The sequence below is a fragment of the Rhinoraja longicauda genome, chromosome 2, assembly GCF_053455715.1.
Source record: "Rhinoraja longicauda isolate Sanriku21f chromosome 2, sRhiLon1.1, whole genome shotgun sequence".
NCBI lineage: Eukaryota > Metazoa > Chordata > Chondrichthyes > Rajiformes > Arhynchobatidae > Rhinoraja > Rhinoraja longicauda.
Window position 1 is genome coordinate 324048 of NC_135954.1, and position 21640 is coordinate 345687.

Here is a 21640-nt window from a genome sequence, read left to right on the forward strand (position 1 = left end):
GTGTCCTAGTGCATCAGTCAATGAAAGGAAGCATGCAGGTACAGCAGGCAGTGAAGAAAGCCAATGGAATGTTGGCCTTCGTAACAGGAGGAGTTGAGTATAGGAGCAAAGAGGTCCTTCTACAGTTGTACCGGGCCCTGGTGAGACCGCACCTGGAGTACTGTGTGCAGTTTTGGTCTCCAAATTTGAGGAAGGATATTCTTGCTATGGAGGGCGTGCAGCGTAGGTTCACTAGGTTAATTCCCGGAATGGCGGGACTGTCGTATGTTGAAAGGCTGGAGCGATTGGGCTTGTATACACTGGAATTTAGAAGGATGAGGGGGGATCTTATTGAAACATATAAGTAGGGGATTGGACACATTAGAGGCAGGAAACATGTTCCCAATGTTGGGGGAGTCCAGAACAAGGGGCCACAGTTTAAGAATAAGGGGTAGGCCATTTAGAACGGAGATGAGGAAGAACTTTTTCAGTCAGAGAGTGGTGAAGGTGTGGAATTCTCTGCCTCAGAAGGCAGTGGAGGCCAGTTCGTTGGATGCTTTCAAGAGAGAGCTGGATAGAGCTCTTAAGGATAGCGTAGTGAGGGGGTATGGGGAGAAGGCAGGAACGGGGTACTGATTGAGAGTGATCAGCCATGATCGCATTGAATGGCGGTGCTGGCTCGAAGGGCTGAATGGCCTACTCCTGCACCTATTGTCTATTGTACTGGAGAATGCAAACCTGCAGAGTCTTAGTGCCAGAGTTGCAGCCTGTGCTGTTACATAATCCTGTCCCAGTGACTCTGACAGTCGGCTTATGTTGGGATGAAGAAGAGAGAACTTGTGCTTGCAGCCCATTTTGTTGGAAGGAATCTGAAGTGTGAAGAACAAATGCTATTTTACTGCCAGGTTAATTAGAAGTACGAAACATCAGAAATGCAAGTGTCACTTTGATTTTGACTTGGGCAGTAATTGAAAGGATGGTGAACTTGTTGCTTTAGTCTGAACGTGTATGTGTCAAGCTGTTGGTTTGTGCTCTGCTTCTGGTGGTTTGTGGTAGGAAATCTTGTGTCTGTATTGCATCCTGATTTGAGTCAAATCGGTTGTGGTAGAAATCGAGAGTGTTATGTAGTGGCTTTTGGGGGAAAATCATACTGCTGTATAAGAAGCAGCGGATATAGCCCAGGGCTCAGGGTGAGGGGAGAAAGATTCAATAGGTACCTGTTTAAGGGTGGTGCGTATATGGAATGATCTGCTAGAAGAGGTAGCTGAGGGAGGTACTATCACAACATTAAAAATAGGATGTTTTGAGGGATAGGGGCCAAATGCAGGCAGATGGGGCTAGTATGATTGGACGGAGTGGGCAAGTTGGGCGGAGGGCCTGTTTCCATGCTGCATAACTCTAGAGCTTTTCTTTTGTGTTGCCTGATGCGTTTCTTCAGACTTGGATAAAAGATGCATTAAAAATAGCTTCTGAGATCATTGGGGTTTACAAGTCTTCCTTATTACTTTTGAATCTTTTATCTCCAACCTTTCTACTTGTGAATCCTTGTTAGATTCCCAAGGACGAGCTTAGATGTGGCATCTTGGTTGGCATGGGTGAGTTAGGCTGCAGTCCGTGACTGCATCTATCATTGGGAGATTTGTAGGTGATTTTACACCAGGTGCTACTGCAGTTGGATCAACAGGAAACCAGTGCGTGTATGTAGAGCACAGATCAGGCCAGATTGGCACGGCAAGGAGCCAGGAACCACACACTTTTGGATGTTGCCTATGTTTTAACTGGTGTAACAAAATACATGAGCAGTTTAAAAGGTGAAGTTCTGAAATACAGTATTTTGAGCCACATTCTTAATTTGAAACTATTCCTGTTCTGCCGTGGGTGCTAGTGGAGGCAGATACAATTGTACCAGTCACACTGGAGTTGGTTGAGTATTGGTGAGGAAATACTTTGCATTGGAATAGGGAGAGGGCAGGAAGTTTGGCCAGCCGAGCCGCTGCTACTGCATGGCTACTGCCTTCCTGCGTGCTGTAGTCACACTAAACACCAGCAAATTCCGTTTCCCACTGCCCTACTTTCCCCCACACCCACTGCAGTGAAGCTGCAGCAAGGAAGAATTTAATTGTTCCATTGGTGATACACGTGACAATTAAACACTCCTGGTCCTGACGTTGTTTTTCTGAATTTAAGCAGGGATAGATATGCATCTAGCATGCCTGTCAGGCTGTGAGTAAGTGCCAATGTGGTGTGAAATTATGAGACTCCAGGACATCCTTGTTCCTCTGCCCTCGTCAGACGGAAGCAGATTCTTTTAATAAATATTTATATCCCTCCCCATTGTTGCAGTTTAACTCTTGCCCTGCACGAGTGTCTGAGTCATCTGTTGTGCATGAAGCAGCAGTAGAAGTGCTTGTCTCCTGCACTTCCTCAACAAATGCTGCCCACCTGCCTCTCTGATATTCCACCTGGATGGTTATAACAAGAATGTGATGCCTATTGGTCACAGTTTAATGTTGGAATGTGAATATGGTCTGTAATGTGGACAGGCAGCATCTGTGGAGGGGGATGGTTAGTGTTTCACATCAATGACCCTTGTAGCGGAACTGCAAATGGTGATTGGTAATGGTTTATCAAGGAATGAGACGGTGAAACTGAGCAAACAAATCATGAGACACACACATTTGCCAACAAAGTGAGGAGGTTCATAATATTGACAACCAATAACTAACGTATAAAATTCTTAGAAAGTGCTTGTCCTGGTGGATGTGGAAATGTTTCCATTTTCATTGCTATCTGTTAATACTGACGTTTTGCCAAACTATTTTATGAGTTACTATCAATTTTCAGTAATAAAAAGAATGTTAGAAATACACAGCATCTGTAGAAAGACGGGTGAATTTCTTTGGGTTGAGGATCCCTGTTTAAAACCAGAACACTTTCGTCAGATGCTGTCTGATTTTTAGTATTTTGTTTGTTTCTGATCTTTGGTATAGTTTATAGATCCGGTCAGTGGGACCAGCGATCCCCACGCTTGCGTTACTCTACACACACAAGGGACAATTTACAATTATACCAAGCTAATTAACCTGCCAACTTGTACATCTTTGGAGTGTACGAGGAAACCGGCGATCCTGGACAAAGGGGAGAACGTACAAACTCCGTACAGACAGCACCGGTAGTCAGGATCGAACCCGGGTCTCTGGCGCTGTAAGACAGCAACTCTACTGTTGTGCCACTGTGCTGTTGTATAGTGTTTTCGATTTTCTGCCCCATAAAATGTTGCTTGTATCCAATCAAATTGAATTTTTGTATTAGAAAACTGTCTGTTGAAGGTTATAACACAAGTCACAGTCATTCCACATGGAAACAGGGCTTTCAGCCCAGCTCTCCATGGCATCCAGGATGCCCAATCTGAGCTGGTCCCATCTACCTGCATTTGACCCAGATCTCTTCTATCCATGTTTCTATCAGTTTGTAGCAGTCCAAATGTTTACATATTGATATTGTACCTGTCAAGTACCTTCTGTGACAGCTCGTTCCATATACTGCCATGTGGAAAAAGTGGCCCCTCGGATACCTATTATATCTTCCCTGTCTCGCCTTAAACCCGTGGTCTCTAGTTCTTAGTTCTTGCCTTATCTAACTGTGACGTTACTTTCGGAGAGCTGGACTTGTGTTCCTCGAACCCTCTTCAGCACTCCCCAGACTCTGCCACATGACGCAAGCACACACAGCTGAGGCCAGCACTGGCCCCTGGACACGACGCCTGGTTTAGGCAAGAGTCCAGGAAGTGAAGTCAGAGCTGGCCAGGGCTCTGGTGGCCCCTCGTGATGCAACGTGTCAGCAACTGCCTTGGCTGGTGAGTGGGGCAGAGTTTTAGAAAGGAGTCTTTAGTCAAAGGGTAGTTAATCTGTGGAATTCATTGCCACAGATAGCTGTGGAAGCCAAGTCAGTATATATCCAGCACTACGGGTCACAGTTAAAGAATAAGGGGTAGGCTATTTAGGATTGAGATGAGGAACAACTTTTTCAGCCATTGAGTTGTGAATCTGGAATTCTCTGCCACAGAAAGCAGTGGAGGCCAATTCACTAGATGTATTCAAGAGAGAGTTAGATTTAGCTCTTAGGGCTAACGGAACCAAGGGATATGGGGAGAAAGCAGGAACAGGGTACTGATTCTGGGTGATCAGCCATGATCATATTGAATGGCGGTGCTGACTCGAATGGCCTACTCTTACACTTATGTTTGAGGCAGAGATAGACATGTTCTTGATTAGAGCGGGTGTCAAGGGTTATGGGAAGAAGGCAGGAAAATGGGATTAGGAGGCAAGGATCAGCCAGATTGAATGGCGGAGTGGACTCGATGGGCCGAATAGCCTAATTTTACTCCTATAACGTGAACTTGTTTCACTCCGTCTGTTCACAGGGATCCTCAGACACTAGGATGTGGCTGTGACTGCCAGCCAGATAACACACTGGCATCACTCCCACAGTTTGTGGCCGCACTGAGTTGATAATCCCAATATTGATGAGGCTTGGTTTTTGTGTTGTGTTCCCCACCTATATTCAGTAATTGAATTTTGTTCGTTATCTCAGTTTTGAGCAATGATTTGTGAATTTTGTATGGGTGAATTTGCATTATCTGACTTGCCACACTGCAGAGATCACCTATATTTCTAGCAAAAGTAATGGGACCAGGATGGATACATTGGAGTTCTTCTTGCGTTTGAGGCAGCAGAAGTTATGAAGCTACTTCTGCTGTCTCTGTTTGTTGTCGTTCGCCTGACTGAGGTCAGTTGACTGGGCCCACCACGGGGAGGTCGACTACGTGAGCTGGACATGTTACTGCCGAGGTTTTAACGTTCACTCCAGTCCTTCCGGATCTGCTTTGTTGTTTTTTTCCATAAATCTCATCACCCCACTTTCCCCAAAGTTTGTTATGCCTCTAACCTTTCACTTTCCTCTTTAGTCTTTTCCATTTCAAATTGAATAACGTTGAGAGTGTAATACAGATTTTGGAGGAGACAAGTTCTTCCTCATTTGCTCACAGTGCCACAGCATGGCACTGAATGGCTTGGAGGCTAACACAAGATGGCGTGCTCTGCTATTCAAAACTCCCGTCTACTTGCGAGTGAAGTTTTGGGAAGTGCTTGGGGAAAGCTTGCGGGTGTGTTTTCTTTCCCAGTGCCCGCAGCAGAGGTCTGTTTGAGTAATGCTTTAATTATGCTCCTGGCAAGTCATGAGACAATGGGAAAGGTATGAAACACATGCCCGTTGTGACGTGACAAACCTGTCACAGATTTACTCGGTCCATTCACACAATCTGTGGACCGAGCAGTTCTGCTGCTCTCCTTGATATGGCTGTGGGGATCGGCAGGTGAAACAGACAATAGGTGCAAGAGGAGGCCATTCGGCCCTTTGGCCCTTTGAGCCAGCACTGCCATTCATTGTGATCATGGCTGATCATCCACAATCAGTAACCCGTGCCTGCCTTCTCCCCATATCCCTTGGTTCCACTAGCCCCTAGACCTCTTTTAAATTCATCCAGTGAATTGGCCTCCACTGCCCTCTGGGGCAGAGAATTCCACAAATTCATAACTCCCTGGGTGATTTTTTCTCTCTCGATGGCCACTGAAGGTGGTGATGCTGCCCATCCAGATGCTGCAGTGCTGGGCCTCCTGCCCTATGGGCCACGCGCTCGGTGCTGCCTTGGATACTTCTGCAACTGTGGTGGTGCTGAATGTTGGCACTTTGCCATTGATGAAGGGTAGCTTGGAGATACGGCAACTGCCTGTTTTTAATGTTTTGATTGTGGATTTTTTATTGCCAACAATTAGTGGTGTATAGGGAATGCAGCTAATCACCGTGCTGGAGTAACTTAGCAGGACAGGCAGCATCTGTGGAGCAAAGGACAGGCGACGGTTAATGGTCTTAAGACCACTCCCTCCACTAATTGTACACCACTATAATGGTACACTTGAGTTAACTGCCATTTCCTCCCAGATGGGAAATTATTTTGCCAACAGTCATAAAAACATGAAACATGAAAATAAAGTGGTAAAGTTTTGGGGGTGTGCAAAGATTAAGGAGGAGGGGGGGGGGGGTCAGTCTCAGTCTACCCCACGACAGAAGGGGGAGGAGTTGTACAGTTTGATAGCCACAGGGAAGTAGGATCTCCTGTGGTGTTCTGTGCTTCATCTTGGTGGGACCAGTCTGCTGCTGAAGGTGCTCCTCAGGTTGACCAGTGTGTCATGGAGGGGGTGAGCTGTATTGTCCAGGATGCTCTGCAGTTTGAGGAGCATCCTTCACTCCAAGACCATCTCCCGTGAATCCAACTCCGCCCCCAGGACAGAGCCAGCCTTCCTGATGAGCTTGTTGATCTTATTGGCGTCCACAGCCTTCACCCTGCTGCCCCAGCACACGGCAACGAAGATGGCACTGGCTACCACCGACTGGTAGAACATCTGCAGCATCCCACTGCAGATGTTGAAAGATGTTGAAGGAGCGGAGCCTTCTCAGAAAGTACAGGCGGCTCTGTCCCTTCTTGTACAGGGCCTCAGCGTTCCTGGACCAGTCCAGTTTACTGTCCAGGTACACTCCAAGGCACTGCACTCTCTGGTAAACTGCACAATGTATTGTCTCCTAGAGTGATCTGGTGAGGAAAATGGAGGGTGTGGTGAGTGTGGCGTGCTCTGCTGGGGATGAGGGCTGAAGCAGATATCTTAGTGGCATTTAAACAACTTTTGGAGAGGCATATAATAATAATAATAATATTCATTTATTGTCATTGCAACGAGTACAACGAAATTAAAAAATAGCCAATCCTGACGGTGCGTACAAACATATATGCAATAAATGCAAAAACAAATAAATACATAAATACAATTATATTTAGTACAAGATTTTTTAATGGTGTTGCCTAGTGCAAAGGTAGTGTTCAGTTCTCGTATGGCCCTGGGGTAAAAACTGTTCTTAAGTCTGTTTGTTCGGGATTTGATCGACCTGAAACGTCGACCAGAGGGCAGATGAACAAACAGACGGTGGCCGGGGTGGGATGGATATTTTATTATTTTGCCTGCTCTACTGAGGCAGCGTAGGCTGAACAGGTGCTCCAGGGAGGGCAGTGAGCAGCCGATGATCTTCTGGGCCGTCGTGATGACCCTCTGAAGGGCCTTCCTGTCCTTTTCTGAGCAGCTGGCATACCATGTGGTTATACAGTATGCCAGCACACTCTCGATGGAGCAGCGATAGAAGGACAACATGAGCTTCTCCTGCAGGTTGGTTTTCCTGAGGATCCTCAGGAAGTGGAGTCTCTGCTGTGCCTTCTTTACTGTGGTGATGGTGTTGGTAGACCAGGTAAGATCCTCTGCGATGTGCGTACCCAGGAACCTGAAAGCGGGTACCCTTTCCACACAGACCCCATTGATGTAGAGTGGGTCGTAATCTACACTGGTTTTTCTAAAGTCAATTATAAGTTCCTTTGTTTTGGAGGAGTTCAGGACCAGATTGTTCACTGAACACCATGCTGCCAGCCTTTGGATTTCATCCCTATAGGCTGTCTCATCTCCTCCTGAGATGAGTCCAACCACAGTCGTGTCATCCGCGAACTTGATGATGGTGTTGGTGGGATGGGTGGGGGCGCAGTCGTGAGTGTAGAGGGAGTAAAGGATGGGGCTCAACACACAGCCCTGTGGTGAGCCGGTGCTCAGTGTAATGGTGGAGGAGAGGTGAGGGCCTATTTTGACGGTCTGGGGGCGGTTGGTCAGGAAGTCCTTGATCCATTGGCAGATGGTTTGGGAAAATCCAAGGTCGGAAAGTTTGGTGACCAGTCTGCTCGGGATGACCGTGTTAAAGGCAGAGCTGAAGTCGAGGAAGAGCATCCTCACATAGCTCCCCTGGTGTTCAAGGTGGGTCAGTGCAGTGTGAAGAGCAGTGTCGATGGCATCCTCTGTAGACCTATTTGCTCTGGGTTCTGTGCAAGTAGATGGATCAGTGATGTCTTGGCGGCATGTTAGGCATAGACCTTGTGGGCCGAATGGCCTGTTCCTGTGCTGTAGTGTTGTGTGTTCTAAACCAAGAACAGTGGCATCAGTGGACCTGTGGGTGTGCAGGAAGAAGGATTGGGGCTGGTCTCCAAGTATCAATAGTTTTGGTGTTTGTACCAGTAATGTTACTGATTATTATTGTTGATATAATTGAACATTGTCTACTTATCTGTGTGACTGCATTAATGGACCTGTTTGGCTGCAACATGTGTTGAATGTCATTGTTACATTGCTGGTACATATGCCAACTAAACACTCTTGACCCATTTATATATATCTGCCCCTTTGCCCATATGTTGTACGGTGTATCTGATGTGATGGGTAGCTTGCTTATCCCAGTACCTTGGTACATGTGACAATAATAAACCTAAACCTAATACATTTTTATGCCTTGTATCTAATCTTGCTGTCATTTGTGTTTCAGGTATTGGAAATATAAAGCTACGCTGAACTAAGTTGGAGAGATGACTACATCAGGTACGGAATATCTTTATGTTCTTGTCCCGTAGTTCCCCTGTCCTGTGCACCAGATCTCGTCTGCCTTAGTTTTTAAGTTCAGTTAGAGTTTATTTTTAGTTTAGTTTGTCACGTGTACCGAGGTACAGTGAAAAACCTTTGTTGCGCGCTAATCGTCAGCGGAAAGACATGGTTACAATCAAGCCGTTCACAGTGTACAGATACATGATAAAGGGAATAACGTGAATAACGTTTAGGGCAAGGTAAACTCCGATCAAAGATAATTGGAGGCTCTCCAATCAGGTAGGTAGTTCTTCAGGACTGCTGTCTAGTTGTTATGCAACTAAAAAACAATTTGAGGTTTGATTCTATTAAATGTTTCTGCTTGCTGAACCGTTATTCAGTCCAAGGTACTGGTCTGCAGCTGGATCATCTGCCCACCGGGCTAGAACACTGTCAGGTTGCAGGTAAAGGTGTTGCTGCCCACCGGGCTAGAACACTGTCAGGTTGCAGGTAAAGGTGTTGCTGCACTCTATGCAGTTCACTTGTACTCGTACTCCTGATCTGGTGGTACACTACTACATGCTACTGCTCTGGTACGCTACTGCATACTACTGATCTGGTAGTACACTGCTACATACTACTGCTCTGGTACACTACTACATACTACTGATGTGGTAGTACACCACTAGATACTACTACATACTACTGATCCTGGTTTGGCAGCTACATTTATATTATAATTAAAATGTCAATTTATGTGATTAGAGATCATATTTGATTTGGAATAGAAGCATAGAAAAAACATAGAAAATAGGTGCAGGAGGAGGCCATTCGGCCCTTCGAGCCAGCACCGCCATTCATTGTGATCATTGCTGATCGTCCCCAATCAATACCCCGTGCCTGCCTTCTCCCCATAGACCTTGATTCCACTAGCCCCTAGAGCTCTATCTAACTCTCTCTTAAATCCATCCAGTGATTTGGCTTCCACTGCCCTCTGTGGCAGAGAATTCCACAAATTCACAACTCTGGGTGAAAACGTTTTTTTTCACCTCAGTTTTAAATGGCCTCCCCTTTATTCTAAGACTGTGGGCCCTGGTTCTGGATACGCCCAACATTGGGAACATTTTTTCTGCATCTAGCTTGTCCAGTCCTTTTATAATTTTATATGTTTCTTTAAGATCCCCTCTCATCCTTCGAAACTTCAGTGAATACAAGCCTAGTCTTTTCAATCTTTCCTCATATGTCAGTCCAGCCATCCCAGGGATCAATCTCGTGAACCTACGCTGCACTGCCTCAATTACAAGGATGTCTTTCCTCAAATTAGGAGACCAAAACTGTACACAATACTCCAGATGTGGTCTTACCTGGGCCCTATATAACTGCAGAAGAACCTTTTTACTCCTATACTGAAATCCTCTTGTTATGAAGGCAAACATTCCATTAGCTTTCTTCACTGCCTGCTGTAACTGCACGCCAACTTTCAGTGACTAGTGTACAAGGACACCCAGATCTCAATGCACCTCCCCCTTACCTAACCTAACTCCATTGAGATAATATCTGCCTCCTTGTTTCTGCCGTCAAAGTGGATAACCTCACATTTATCTATATTATACTGCATCTGCCACGCATCTGCCCACTCACTCAACCTGTCCAGGTCACCCTGCAACCTCCTAACATCCTCTTCAAGTTTACACTGCCACCCAGCTTTGTGTCATCCGCAAACTTGCTAGTGTGACTTCTAATTCCCTCTTCCAAATCATTAATATATATGGTAAACAGTTGCGGCCCCAACACCGAGCCTTGCGGCACTCCACTCGCCACTGCCTGCCATTCTGAAAAGGACCCGTTTACTCCTACTCTTTGCTTCCTGTCTGCCAACCAATTCTCTATCCATGTCCAAACCCTACCCCCAATACCATGTGCTCTAATTTTGTCACCTATCTCCCGTGCGGGACCTTATCAAAGGCTTTCTGGAAGTCTAGATACACTACACCCACTGGCTCCCCTTCATCCATTTTACTTGTCACGTCCTCAAAATATTCCAGAAGATTAGTCAAGCATGATTTCCCTTTCACAAATCCATGCTGACTTGGACTTATCCTTTTACTGCTATCCAAATGCACCGTTATTACCTCTTTAATAATTGACTCCAGCATCTTTCCCACCACCGATGTCAGGCTAACTGGTCTGTAATTCCCCGTTTTCTCTCTCGCTCCTTTCTTGAAAAGTGGGATAACATTAGCTATCCAACAATCCACAGGAACTGATCCTGAATCTATTGAACATTGGACCCTGGGATGCAGACCATCAGGCCCTGGGGATTTATCAGCCTTCAGTCCCATTAGTCTACCCAATACTATTTTTCGCCTAATGAAAATTTCTTTCAGTTCCTCTACCCCCCTAGATCCCCTGTCCTCTAGTACATCTGGGAGATTGTTTGTGTCTTCCTTAGTGAAGATAGATCCGAAGTACCTGTTCAACTCTTCTGCCATTTCCTTGTTGCCCATAATAATTTCACCCGTGTCTGCCTTCAAGGGACCCACATTTGACTTTGCTACTCTTTTTCTCTTAACATATCTAAAGAGGCTTTTACTGTCCTTCTTTATATTCTTGGCCAGCTTCCCCTCGTACTTCATCTTTTCAGCCCGTAATGCCCGTTTTGTTACCTTCTGTTGTCCTATGAAAGTTTCCCAATCCTCTGGCTTCCCGCTACTCTTTGCTGTGTTATACATCTTTTCTTTTAGTTTTATTCCATCCCTAACTTCCCTTGTCAGCCACGGTTGCCTCCTACTCCCCTTAGAATCTTTCTTCCTTTTTGGAATGAAATGATCCTACGTCTTCCGGAGTATGCCCAGAAATTCCTGCCGTTGCTGTTCCACCGTCATTCCTGCTAGGATCCCTTTCCAGTCGACCTTGGCCAGCTCCTCTCTCATGCCTTCATAGTCCCCTTTGTTCAACTGCAACACTGACACTTCCGATTTAACCTTCTCCTTCTCAAATTGATCTAGTTCAGATTTCAAATGGTTGAAGTTATTAGACCGTGGATGAATATCGATTAAAAACAGATTCATAGAACATGGAACAGTACAGCACACGAACAGGCCCTTCGGCCCATAATGTCTGTGCCAAACATGTTGCCAAGACCAACTCTTCTGCCTGCACAAGATCCATATCACTCCATTCCCTGCATACCCATGTGCTTATCCAAAAGACTCAACACCTCTATCATATCTGCCTCCAGAGGCATGTCCCAGGCATCCACCACCCTCCATGTAAACAAAACCTGGACCCTGCATCTTGGCTCTTCAGAAGTGCCCCGACCCGAAACGTCTCCTATCCATGTTCTCCATAGATGCTGCCTGACCCGCTGAGTTACTCCAGCACTCTGTGAAACGTCACCTATCCATGTTCTCCACAGATGCTGTCTGACCCGCTGAGTTACTCCAGCACTGTGAAACGTCACCTATCCATGTTCTCCACAGATGCTGCCTGACCCGCTATAAGTGAAACCATCATTTTGTGTCCTTTTAGCTTTAGGTTTATTTATGTGTACGGAGGTACAGTGAAAGGCTTTGTTTTGCATGCTGTCCAAATCAGATAATACTATACATAAATACAATAAAAACTACAAGTAAGACAGGTTAAGTAAAGGATGCAGAATATAGTTCTCAGCATTGTAACACACGGTTCTGGATATGGAACGGCTGTGATTTGATATTGTATACGGGCCATGTATTAACTAATGCAGTTCTCAGCATGATAACACATTAGTGTGTGGATATGGTGCGCTTGTGATATGATATAACATACAGACCCTGTACTGACTAATGCAGTGGTTCTAAGCACGGTAACACAGTTTCTGGAGGTAGTACAGCTGTGATATGATGTAACATAAGGGCCATGTATTGACTAACGCCATGTTGTTTAGCATTAACTAACTATTAGTTTCTGGAGATGGTACACCTGGTAACATACGGACCATGTATTGACTAATGCAATGGTTCTCAGTTTGGTAACAGTTTCTGGAGGTAGTCTGGCTGTGATGTAACATACGGACCATGTATTGACTAACGCAATGGTTCTCAGCTTGGTAACAGTTTCTGGAGGTAGTCTGGCTGTGATGTAACGTAAGGGCCATGTATTGACTAACGCTGTGCTGTCTCTCCTTGCTTGGCAGCAGCTGACTTGATGGAGCTGGACATGGCGCTGGAGCCGGACAGGAAAGCCCAGGTCAGCCACTGGCAGCAGCAGTCCTACCTGGATTCAGGCATTCACTCCGGGGCTACCACCACTGCCCCGTCCCTCAGTGGCAAGGGCAACCCAGAGGAGGAGGAGGTGGACACTGGCCATGTGCTGTATGAGTGGGAGCAAGGCTTCTCCCAGTCCTTCACTCCTGAGCAAGTCACTGGTGAGTTAAACGCTCTTCCATCTCCTTCCAAAGTCAGCTTGCTGTTGCACTCTGCTGAATTGGAATAGTAGTTTAATTCTGTAGAAGTTCCATGGTTTAATTTTCCACGCGTTCATGTAGCCGGGTGACTCCATGATGCACCCGATGCAGTGTTGCAGTGATAGTTGTGTTTACCTGTATTTATAGGCTCTATGTTTTCTAACGATACTTGGGTTTAGTTGTATTTCACGGGTCTATGTTTGTGATGATTGTTGTGTTTAGTTTAGAGATACAACGTGGAAACAGGCCCTTCAGCCCACCATCCGCCCCGACCAGCGATCCCCGCGCATTTACATTATCCTACCCACACTAGGGACAATTTACAATTATTCCAAGCCAATTGACCTACAAACATGCACGTCTTTGGAGTATGGGAGGAAACCGGAGCACCCAGAGAAAGCCCACACAGTCACAGGGAGAACGTACAAACTCTGTACAGACAGCAGCTGTAGTCAGGATGGGACCTGGGTCTCTGGCGCTGTAAGACAGCAACTCTACTGTTGTGCCACTATGGTGTTTCGGTTTTCTGTCCCCTAAAATGTTGCTTGTATCCAATCAAACTGGATTTTTGTATTAGAAAACTGTCTGTTGAATTTTATAATACAAGTCACAGTCCTTTGAAGAATCCTTTGAACCTCAGGTTTCAGTCAAATATCCTATCCTCTTGTAAACATTAGCAGATACAGGCCAAACCCCTGTAACAATGAGTATATATAAGTGTTGAAGCAATGGAGAACGTAAAACTCCACACAGACAGCACCCGTAGTCAGGATGGAAGCCGGGTCTCTGGTGCTGCGAGGCAGCACCGTGCCATCTTTCATGGGTCTGTGTTTACAATGATAGTCGTGTTTCACTTGTTTCACAGTCTATGTTTGCAATGATAATTGTATTTAGCTGTGTTTCACAGTCTACATTTGTGGCGATAGTTGTGTTTCACTCGTTTCATAATCTATGTTTGTGATAGTAGCATTTAGCTGTGTTTCACGATGCACGTTTGCTGTGTTTAGCTGTGTTTCACGGTCTACGTTTGCTGTGTTTAGCTGTGTTTCACGGTGCACGTTTGCTGTGTTTAGCTGTGTTTCACGGTATAGATTAGCTGTGTTTAGCTGTGTTTCACGGTATAGATTAGCAGTGTTTCATGGTGCACGTTTGCTGTGTTTAGCTGTGTTTCACGGTCTACGTTTGCAGTTTTTGCTGTGTTTCACGGAGCACGTTTGCTGTGTTTCACGGTGCACGTTTGCTGTGTTTAGCTGTGTTTCACGGTCTACGTTTGCTGTCGCCCTGTGCTCCAGACATCGATGGGCAGTATGCCATGACCAGAGCTCAGCGGGTCCGGGCTGCCATGTTCCCCGAGACGCTGGACGAAGGCATGCAGATCCCAACCACGCAGTTCGATGCTGCGCACCCCACCAATGTGCAGCGCCTGGCTGAGCCGTCACAGATGCTGAAACATGCGGTGGTGAACCTGATCAACTATCAGGATGATGCCGAGCTGGCCACTCGAGCCATTCCAGAGCTGACCAAACTACTGAATGACGAGGACCAGGTAGGCAGCCGTTGGTGTGGGCTTCTGCAGACAACACTTGCCCATTTAGTGCAAGGCATCGCCAGTAATCTGTGGTAGATTGGTCCGTGGGACGGGATACATAGATGGTGCGCGGATATCACGTAGATCAGCTCCACGTCTGTCCCCCATAAAACAAATGTGTCAGCAGCTTAAAATTAGTGTTTCATTCTTGCTGAGGACAACGTGGGGGATCACAACAAACAATTGTTAATTCAGTCTAAAGTTGCTGCTGTTTTGTATTTCTGTCATGAATATAATTACCCATAATCAAATAGTGCAAGGCCTGGATAGAGTGGATTTGGGGAGGATGTTTCCACTAGTGGATTTGGGGAGGATGATTCACTAGTGGGAGAGTCTAGGAAGGAGCTGAGGAGGAATTTCTTTAGTCAGAGGGTAGTGAATCTGTGGAACTCTGCCACAGAAGGCTGTGGAGGCCAAGTCAGTGGATATATTTAAGGCAGAGATAGACAATATGGGTGTCAGGGGTTACGAGGAGAAGGCAGGAGAATGGGGTTAGGAGAGAGATGAGGATGGATATTTTTATGGCAGAGATAGAGAGAATCTTGACTAGTGTCAGGGGTTCCTGTTATGGATCTACTATGTACTCAGCTACTAAAACCTCTGCTTGTCTGCTTCAGGTTGTGGTAAACAAGGCTGCCGTGATGGTCCACCAGCTGTCTAAGAAGGAGGCGTCTCGGCACGCCATCATGCGCTCACCACAGATGGTCTCGGCCATCGTACGCACCATGCAGAACACCAACGATGTGGAGACCGCGCGCTGCACTGCCGGAACGCTGCACAATCTCTCACATCACCGCGAAGGCTTGCTGGCCATCTTTAAATCTGGAGGCATCCCTGCCCTGGTCAAAATGCTGGGGTACGTGCTGAACCTACACCAGCCCCGACATCTATTTACAATCGTGTTGCCCTGTTTGGTTTTAACTGTGTTTGTGTTTTTGTCCCCACGCTGGTAGTTGTAATCGCGTGGTGCAACCGTATTGTAGCTGTGCCGTGTTGGTATAACTTTGCCCTGTTTCCTGGGAGGAACTTATAGAGCAAAGTCCAAGTGTCTCATTAAGGAGAAATCATTTGGTTTTTGTAGCCTTGATGTTTTGAGCATTTACTTGGAGTGGAAGTAGGGGAATAAACTTAAAAAGAACATAGTGGGTGGTCTTAATATTTTAAATCCACCACATTTAACCCCATTATTTAATAGACAAATCTCTATTAACCGTTACAGATCTCCGGTGGATTCTGTGCTGTTCTACGCTATAACCACCCTTCACAACCTGTTGCTGCACCAGGAAGGAGCAAAGATGGCCGTGCGTCTGGCTGGCGGCTTGCAGAAGATGGTGGCCTTGCTCAATAAGACCAATGTCAAATTCCTGGCCATCACTACAGATTGCCTTCAGATTCTGGCATACGGCAACCAAGAAAGTAAAGTAAGTGAAGATAGGCACAGAGTGCTGGAGTAACTCAGCGGGTCAGGCAGCATCTGTGGAGAACATGGATAGGTGACGTTTCACAGAGTGCTGGAGTAACTCAGCGGGTCAGGCAGCATCTGTGGAGAACATGGATAGGTAACGTTTCACAGAGTGCTGGAGTAACTCAGCGGGTCAGGCAGCATCTCTGGAGAGAAGGAATGGGTGACGTTTCGGGTCGAGACCCTTCTTCACCAGGGTCTCCTCAACATCCCACAGCTCCGCTCTTGCTCCCCCTCTCCCCATTTGTAACAAGGACAGAGTCCCCCTTGTCCTCACCTTCCACCCCATCAGCCGTCTCCACCCCTTTCTGCTTTCCGCAGAGACCGTTCCCTCCGTAACTCCCTGGTCCACTCGTCCCTTCCTACCCAAACCACCCCCTCCCCAGGTACTCTCCCCCTGCAACCGCAGGAGATGCAACACCTGTACCTTTACCTCCCCCCTCAACTCAATCCAAGGACCCAAACAGTCTTTCCAGGTGAGACAGAGGTTCACCTGCTCCTCCTTCAACCTCGTCTATTGTATCCGCTGTTCCATATGTCAACTTCTCTACATCGGCGAGACCAAACACAGGCTCGGCGATCATTTCGCTCAACACCTGCGCTCAGTTCGCCTTAACCAACCTGATCTCCCGGTGGCTGAGCACTTCAACTCCCCTCCCACTCATAGTCTGAGCTTTCTGTCCTGGGCCTCCATTGTCATTGACTTCACTAACTTCAGATAGTTCCTCTGTCCCTCTCTCTCCCCTCCCCCTTCCCAATTCTCCCAATAGTCTCTCTGTCTCCTACTACATCCTATCTCTGTCCCGCCCCCTCCCCTGACATCAGTCTGAAGAAGGGTCTTGACCTGAAACCTCACCCATTCCTTCTCTCCAGGGATGCTGTCTGACCCGCTGAGTTACTCCAGTAATTTGTGTCTACAAATGAATGAAAGATATGCAAAAAAAGTAACAATGATAAAGGAAACAGACCATTGTTAGCTGTGTGTTTCCGGTGAGAACGAGTACAGATGCTCCCCAGCTGATGATGCTTCGACTTTGCAATGGTGCAAATGACAACGAGCCACAGCTCGCTTCCGGACACGTGATCAGGTGTATTAAATGCATTTCGACTTACGATATTTTAGTTTTCCGATGGGTTTCTCGGAACGTGACCCCATCGTAGGTTGAGGAGCACCTGGACAGACAATGAGACTCAACAAGACTACTTTGAAGCTGGTGTGATTTGGGTGGGGGAAGGACAGAGAGGGAGTGAATGCAAGGGTTACTTGAAGTTGGAGAGATCCATGCTCATACCACTGGGCTGTATAGCTGCCCAAGCGAAATATGAGGTGCTGTTCCTCCAATTTGCGTTTAGCCTCACTCTGACAATGAAGGGGACCGAGGACAGAAAGGTCAGTGTGGGAATGGGAAGGGGAATTAAGGTGTTTGGCAACCGGGAGATCAGGAAGGTCCTGAGCGAAGGTGTTCAGTGAAATGATCGCCCAGTCTTCGTTTGGTCTTACCGATGTATAAGCGGTCACATCTTGAATAACAGATACAGTAGATGAGGTTGGGGGAGGTGCTAGTGAACCTCTGCCTGACCTGAAAGGACTGTTGGGCTTTACAATGAGATGGGGTGTCTGTTGTGACGTGTTGGCACTAATGTGGGCCTCTGTGTGCAGTTGATCATCCTGGCCAGTGGAGGGCCCCAGGCTCTGGTGAACATCATGAGGACTTACACCTACGAGAAGCTGCTATGGACCACCAGCCGTGTGCTCAAGGTGCTGTCTGTCTGCTCCAGCAACAAGCCTGCTATCGTGGAGGCCGGTGAGTGTCTCGGCTCCAGATGTTGCTCCTCTTCAACCATCTCCACCAAGTCAATCTCCACCACCACACACTCTACACTGACAAACCGCATCACTGAAATAAAATCTTGGCTTCAATCAAATTTCCTCAAACTCAACTGCAACAAATCCGAAATCATCATCATTGGTCCAAAAACGCTCACCAAATCCACCCAAAACTTCATCCTCAATATTGATGGTCTCCCAGTATCCACCTCCCCTCACATCCGGAATCTTGGAATCATCTTTGATCAAACCCTCTCCTTCGACAAACACATCACCAAGACAGCCTTCTTCCACCTCAAAAACATCGCCGGTCTCCGTCCATCCCTCTCCTCCACAGCTGCAGAAACCCTCATCCACACCTTCATCACCTCCCGTCGACTACTGCAACAGCCTCCTCTATGGCTCACCCTCAAAAATCATCAGTAAACTTCAATACATTCAAAACTCCGCTGCCCGTCTACTCACCCACTCCCCGATCCGTGACCATATCACCCCTGTCCATTACAAGCTCCACTGGCTCCCCATCCCCAGAGAATCCAGTACAAAATCCTCCTCATGACCTACAAAGCCCTCCATAACCTGGCCCCATCCTACCTGACTGACCTCCTCCACAGGCACACTCCCACCTGCACCCTCCGCTCTGCTGCTGCCAACCTCCTGTCCCCCCCCATCCGGACCAAACTCAGATCCTGGGGGGACAGGGCTTTCTCCATTGCTGCTCCCACCCTATGGAACTCACTACCCCAAACCGTTAGAGACTCCTCCTCACTCACCACATTCAAAACAACACTGAAGTCTCACCTGTTCAGCACTGCCTTCAACCACTGACCGTCACCTCACCTTCTGTCTCCTTTTTCTGTTCGTTTACTTATTTATCTATTTATTTTCTTCTCTATGTTCTAGTAATCCCTGTAAAGCGTCTTTGAGTGTTTGAAAAGCGCTATATAAATGTAATGCATTATTATTATTATTAATGATAGCGGAGTCAGGGGGTATGGGGAGAAGGCAGGAACAGGGTACTGATTGAGAATGATCAGCCATGATGGCGGTGCTGGCTCGAAGGGCCGAACGGCCTACTCCTGCACCTATTGTCTATTGAGGCAGTGGGCTGTGTGTGACTGGTCTCATGGACTGTGTGTGACTGGTCTCATGGACTGTGTGAGACTGGTCTCATGGACTGTGTGTGACTGGTCTCATGGACTGTGTGTTACTGGTCTCATGGACTGTGTGTGACTGCCCTCATGGACTGTGTGTGACTGCCCTCATGGACTGTGTGTAACTGGTCTTGCCCTCATTTACAGGTGGGATGCAGGCCCTGGGATTGCACCTCACTGACCCCAGCCAGCGACTTGTGCAGAACTGTCTCTGGACCTTGAGAAACCTGTCAGATGCTGCCACGAAGCAGGTAACAATTAGTTATTTTGATGCAGTAACCTGGGGAAATCAATGTGGTGCACTGTCCCTTTCACCTCCACCTTGTTGCCAGAGTCCCATGCACCTCTGCCCTGTCCATGCCCCATGCACCTCTGCCCTGTCCATGTCCCATGCACCTCTGCCCTGTCCATGCCCCATGCACCTCTGCCCTGTCCATGCACCTCTGCCCTGTCCATGCACCTCTGCCCTGTCCATGCCCCATGCACGTCTGCCCCATTGTGAACACTGGAACATCCATTGAACTGATGTTCCACAATACTGAGAACTATATTCTGCAGTCTGTATCTTCCCCATTGCTCTACCTATTGTACTTGAATTGATTATCTATATTATATTACTAAAACTCTCATCTTGTCTGTTTGTGTGTTTTTTCGTTTGTAAATATATTTATACCCGAAATACAGCCAAAACGGTACACGATAGCGCTGCAATTTTAGGCCCACCTTACTCCCCATTGGCCTGCGGTTCAAATGGTTGTTATATTCTAAGTGATTCACTTTTTAAACTGTAAAAATTACTTTTTAAAGTTTAATGAACCCCTTTTCCACTTGCCCTGCCCGTTAGCCGCACACACCTGTGCAGTAATACCTCTGCTCGACGTCACACTGGGAACCCAACAGGTCGGCCCTGCGCAGTTGGGGGCCATTGATCTAATACAGATGCTCCAGACTTACGATATTGTGACTTTGCGATGGTGCAAATGGGAGGGGTAGAGGTGGAGGGAGTGGGTGGGGAGGGAGGGGAAGGGAAGGAGCAGGGGAGTGGGGGAGGGAGGGTGCTAGACCAATGCAGGAGAGGGCTCAACGGGTCCACCCTTTTCTAGTATAATATAAAATCTGTTTGAAAAACTTTGTTTTGCATGTGTCCACTGACCCTCTGAACACGCGACAATAATAAACCTAAATAATGCCCAACTGCCTTTACAAAATCGGGATTTTTTAAAAATTTAGAGATACAGCGCGGAAACAGGCCCTTCGGCCCACCGAGTCCGTGCCGCCCAGCGATCCCCGCACACTAATACTATCCTACACACATCAGGGACAATCTTTTACATTTACCCAGTCAATTAACCTACAAACCTGCACGTCTTTGGTGTGTGGGGGGAAACCGAAGATCTCGGAGAAAACCCACGCAGGTCACGGGGAGAACGTACAAACTTCGTACAGACGGTGCCTGTAGTCAGGATCGAACCTGAGTCTCCAGCGCTGCATTCGCTGTAAGGCAGCAACTCTACCGCTGCGCCACCGTGCAGTTTTTGAACAACTTGGGTGGGGAGATTTATTGGGTGTTGGCAGTGCAGATCTGGGAAATGATGCTGGTCCCAGGGATCGATGTGGCATCACTGTGGCCCCGACCCGCACTATGGCGCTGGTTTTCCGTGGCCCTGACCATAACCATGACCCTTGTTTTGTGTGTGCAGGAGGGAATGGAAGGTCTGCTGGGGACCTTGGTCCAGTTGCTGGGCTCGGATGACATCAACGTGGTTACGTGTGCAGCAGGCATCCTCTCCAACCTGACCTGCAACAACTACAAGAACAAGATGATGGTGTGCCAGGTGGGCGGGATCGAGGCGTTAGTCCGTACGGTGCTGCGGGCTGGAGACAGAGAGGACATCACCGAGCCTGCCATCTGTGCACTGCGCCATCTAACCAGCAGGCACCAGGATGCCGAGATGGCCCAGAACGCGGTCAGGCTGCACTACGGCCTGCCGGTGGTGGTGAAACTCCTGCATCCTCCATCTCACTGGCCTCTCATCAAGGTAATCACCTGGCCCTCTGTGTGCCAGCATCAGTCCTCTGGTCAATAAGCCTTGGGTTTAGTTTAGAGATACAGCGCGAAAACAGGCCCTTTCGGCCCACCGGGTCCGCGTTGACCAAGGATCCCCGCACATTAACACCATTTCACACACACTAGGGACAATTTTTACATTTACCAAGCCAATTAACCTACAAACCTGCAAGTCTTTGGAGTGTGGGAGGAAACCAAAGATCTGGGAGAAAACCCGCGCAGGTCACAGGGAGAACGTACAAACTCCGTACAGACAGCACCCGTAGTCGGGATGGAACCCGGGTCTCTGGCGTTGCATTCGCTGTAAGGCAGCAACTCTACCGCTGCACCACCGTGCAATGAACAATAAACACAGAATGTAGAACTGCACCAGAACAGTGCTGAACATGATGCCAAGTGAAAGTAACCTTGCCTCCCTGCACATGACCCATCTCTCTTGATTCCCTGTATATCCATGTGCCAGTGTAATAGCCTCTGAAACGCCACTATCGTATCCAGCAGGGCATTACGGGCTCCCGCCACCCGCCATGGGGAAAACCTGTCCCGCACATCTCCATTAAACTTAAAGCTTGCCCTCCGGTATTTGACATTTACACCCTTGCAAAAAGGCTTT

General features: G+C 47.4%; 1 protein-coding gene across 5 annotated transcripts in view; it reads left to right on the forward strand.

Annotated features, from left to right (window-relative positions):
- LOC144601533 (catenin beta-1) overlaps positions 1 to 21640 on the forward strand; it is a 58677-nt gene that overhangs the window by 23682 nt on the left and 13355 nt on the right. For 3 of the 5 annotated variants that reach the window (XM_078413758.1, XM_078413753.1, XM_078413764.1), the window contains exons 2-9: positions 8446 to 8498; positions 12661 to 12888; positions 14220 to 14473; positions 15133 to 15371; positions 15735 to 15936; positions 17638 to 17782; positions 19107 to 19210; positions 20660 to 20998. In XM_078413758.1, coding sequence (XP_078269884.1) covers positions 8486 to 8498; positions 12661 to 12888; positions 14220 to 14473; positions 15133 to 15371; positions 15735 to 15936; positions 17638 to 17782; positions 19107 to 19210; positions 20660 to 20998 — 1524 coding nt within the window. In that variant the 5' untranslated portion in view covers positions 8446 to 8485. Of the gene's footprint in view, positions 1 to 8445; positions 8499 to 12657; positions 12889 to 14219; positions 14474 to 15132; positions 15372 to 15734; positions 15937 to 17637; positions 17783 to 19106; positions 19211 to 20659; positions 20999 to 21640 lie in introns of all 5 variants that reach the window. The other 2 variants (XM_078413750.1, XM_078413749.1) reach the window with 1 other exon arrangement.